The sequence below is a fragment of the Charadrius vociferus genome, unplaced genomic scaffold (assembly GCF_000708025.1).
Source record: "Charadrius vociferus isolate BGI_N301 unplaced genomic scaffold, ASM70802v2 scaffold1020, whole genome shotgun sequence".
Taxonomy (NCBI): Eukaryota; Metazoa; Chordata; class Aves; order Charadriiformes; family Charadriidae; genus Charadrius; species Charadrius vociferus.
Window position 1 is genome coordinate 434,222 of NW_009646502.1, and position 2,514 is coordinate 436,735.

General features: G+C 63.2%; 1 protein-coding gene across 1 annotated transcript in view; it reads right to left on the minus strand.

Moving 5' to 3' along the window:
* Positions 1-1,054: 1,054 nt before the first annotated feature.
* The window catches only part of ABCB6 (ATP-binding cassette, sub-family B (MDR/TAP), member 6 (Langereis blood group)), a 5,500-nt gene continuing 4,040 nt past the window's right edge, over positions 1,055-2,514 (minus strand). The window contains exons 15-19 of the mRNA XM_009884086.1: positions 2,350-2,514; positions 1,922-2,034; positions 1,727-1,821; positions 1,465-1,533; positions 1,055-1,362 (exon numbers count right to left, since the gene is read on the minus strand). Of these exons, the coding sequence (XP_009882388.1) occupies positions 1,236-1,362; positions 1,465-1,533; positions 1,727-1,821; positions 1,922-2,034; positions 2,350-2,514 (569 nt within the window). The 3' untranslated portion in view covers positions 1,055-1,235. The remainder of the gene's footprint in view (positions 1,363-1,464; positions 1,534-1,726; positions 1,822-1,921; positions 2,035-2,349) is intronic.

The window sequence follows — 2,514 nt, forward strand, 5'->3', positions numbered from 1 at the left end:
TGAAGGCAGCGCTTTCCCTGCTCCACGTGCCCTCGGTGCCTCCCCTGCTGTTTGCATGCACAAGAGCACGTTGGGCTTTACCCAACTCGGCTGGCGCCCAGGACCTCTCTGGGACTGAATGGAGCTGTGTTTCCTTTCTGGTTTAATTTAAGAAGGGCCATTAACTGAAAAGTAACTTCAGCAGTGACTTGAATGGGCCAGCATCGCTCGCGCGGGAGGACTGCAGTTGACTTTCTGCTGCCATAAACTACCCCAGGGCCCCGTTTTAATACTGCTGGGGCAGGAACACACCTCTCCCAGCCATGCTGCGGGGCATTCCCTCCTGGGTAGCAGCAGCACAGAACCCCTTCTTGCAAACAAAGCCCTGAGCCTGGAGCCAAGCCTTTCTTGCTGGTGTGTGGCGGCAGGAGCTGACCCCTTGGGGGGACCAGGGGGATACCTATCCTGCTGGCCTCTTGCGAGGGGGTCTGCAGCCGTGCAGAGCGGTGCTTTCCCACCCTCTCTCGAGCTTCCCTGCCTGTGGGGCTGTGCTTGGTTCTGCACAGGGCTGAGCTGTCCCGCTCGGAGCAGCGTACAGCTGGGGGGGGGGGTTATCTGCTGGCAGTGCCTCCCTGGCACGGGAGGTGGGTTCAGGCTGGGTTGAGGGAACGCTGAGACTTGTCAAAGTGCTGCTTGGGAGAAAATAAAAGCATAGCACAAGGTGCAAAGGCGCTTTGGGGGAGTTTGGTGTCCAGCCCAGAGCAGGTCACCTTCTGCGGATGGTGGCACAAGGAGATGGAAGGAGGGGGGACGACACATGGGGATGAAGTGGGCACCAGCTGCACCCCTTCTTCCTGCCCCCTGGGATGCTCAGCCCTTTCTGCAGGAATGGGGCAACCTGCTTGGCCCTTTGCCCGCCCAAGCCCAAGGAGCTCAACCCCATGGTAGAGCTGCTGGTCAAACCACAGGCACAGGCAGCAACCCTGCCTGCCCCTGCCTGCAGCACAGCCACCCCCACCCCAGACAGAGGGCTCCTGTAGGCACGTACCCTGCCCAGAGCACACAGGCGCAGAGCTGGGAAGGACCTGGTTTAAGAAACTACACAACAGCAAAACAAACGGGTACAAACATAGTGGAGTGTCCAACCCAGCCCCTGCAGCTCCTGGGGCACGCGTGGCCCTGGCTGGCAAAGGGGTCCCTGGCAGCGTGGGGGCCTGGGCCCCGAGTTAGCGTCACAGCAGAGCTCCCAGCCGTGCTCACGGACCCTTCTTGCTGCCTGGGGGCTTCTCAGTGCGGCGCTCCTTGCTCTCGCCCTCGTCCCCAGCCTGCTGCTGCAGCCACATGCCGGCGTACACGCCGCCCTTCTGCAGCAGCTCCTCGTGCCTGCGGGGAGAGCAGAGGGGTTCAGGGTCCCGCGCTGGCCCCAGAGCCAGGGACGGGGGTCCCCAGCAGGCAGAGCGCACCAAGCCCTCCCCCTGTGCTCACCTCCCTCGCTCCGCGATGCGCCCATCCTTAAGCACCAGGATCTGGTCTGCGCCCACCACGGTGGAAAGCCTGCAGGGAACAGCAGGGTGTTATCCCAGCTCGGAGGGGAGAGGGCTCAGGGTGGGAGGGGGGTGTTTGCACAGTTGAAGGAGCTGCAGTTGCAGAGGCTGTCACCTCCTGGGCAGGAGGACAGGTCTGCGGGTCCCTCTGCGGGGGCTCGGCCAGCTCAGAGAGCTCAGCACTTTTCCCCCTCCATCCCTACCTATGTGCAACAACGATGGTGGTACGGTGGGCGCAGACCTTGGTCAGGGAGGCCTGGATGTTCCTCTCGGTCTCCGTGTCAAGTGCGGACGTGGCCTGTGGGAGAGGGAGGAGGGAGGGAAGGGACGTGGGCAGCACAGGCAGCTGCTGCGGGAGCAGAGCAGGGCAAGGCTGGGTTCGGGGCCGCTGCCGTTACCTCATCCAGCAGGATGATGCGGGGACCCTTCAGGATGGTGCGTGCGATGGCGACGCGCTGCTTCTCCCCCCCGCTCAGCTTCAGCCCTCGCTCTCCCACCTGGGTGTTGTATCCTGCAGGCACAAGGGCAGGAACGTGCTGCGCTGGTGCCCTAAGAGATTGGGATGGGGACCAGGGGGTTCTGCTGCATGGCGGGGGGGGGAGTCCTGCCAGGACCACATGGCTGCCTGGCACAGCCTCAACCCATCGTTGCCCAGGGCCTGATTGAGCCCTGGAAGGATGGCAGGGAGAGGCAAAACAAGGCACCAGGGTTGTGCAGGTGTCCCTGCGGGGGATGTTACTCAAGGACACCCGTGAGGGCAGCTACAAGATCATGGGGGACCCCGGGGTGGCAGGGGAGGGCAAGGAAGGGACCGCAGGGGTCTCACCATCGGGGAAGGAAAGGATGCGGTCGTGGATGTCAGCAGCCCGGGCTGCATCCTGCACCTCCTCGTCAGTGGCCAGGATGCGTCCGTAGTGGATGTTGTTGGCGATGGTGTCGTTGAAGAGCACTGTGTCCTGGGGCACCACCCCGATGTGAGAACGCAGCGATG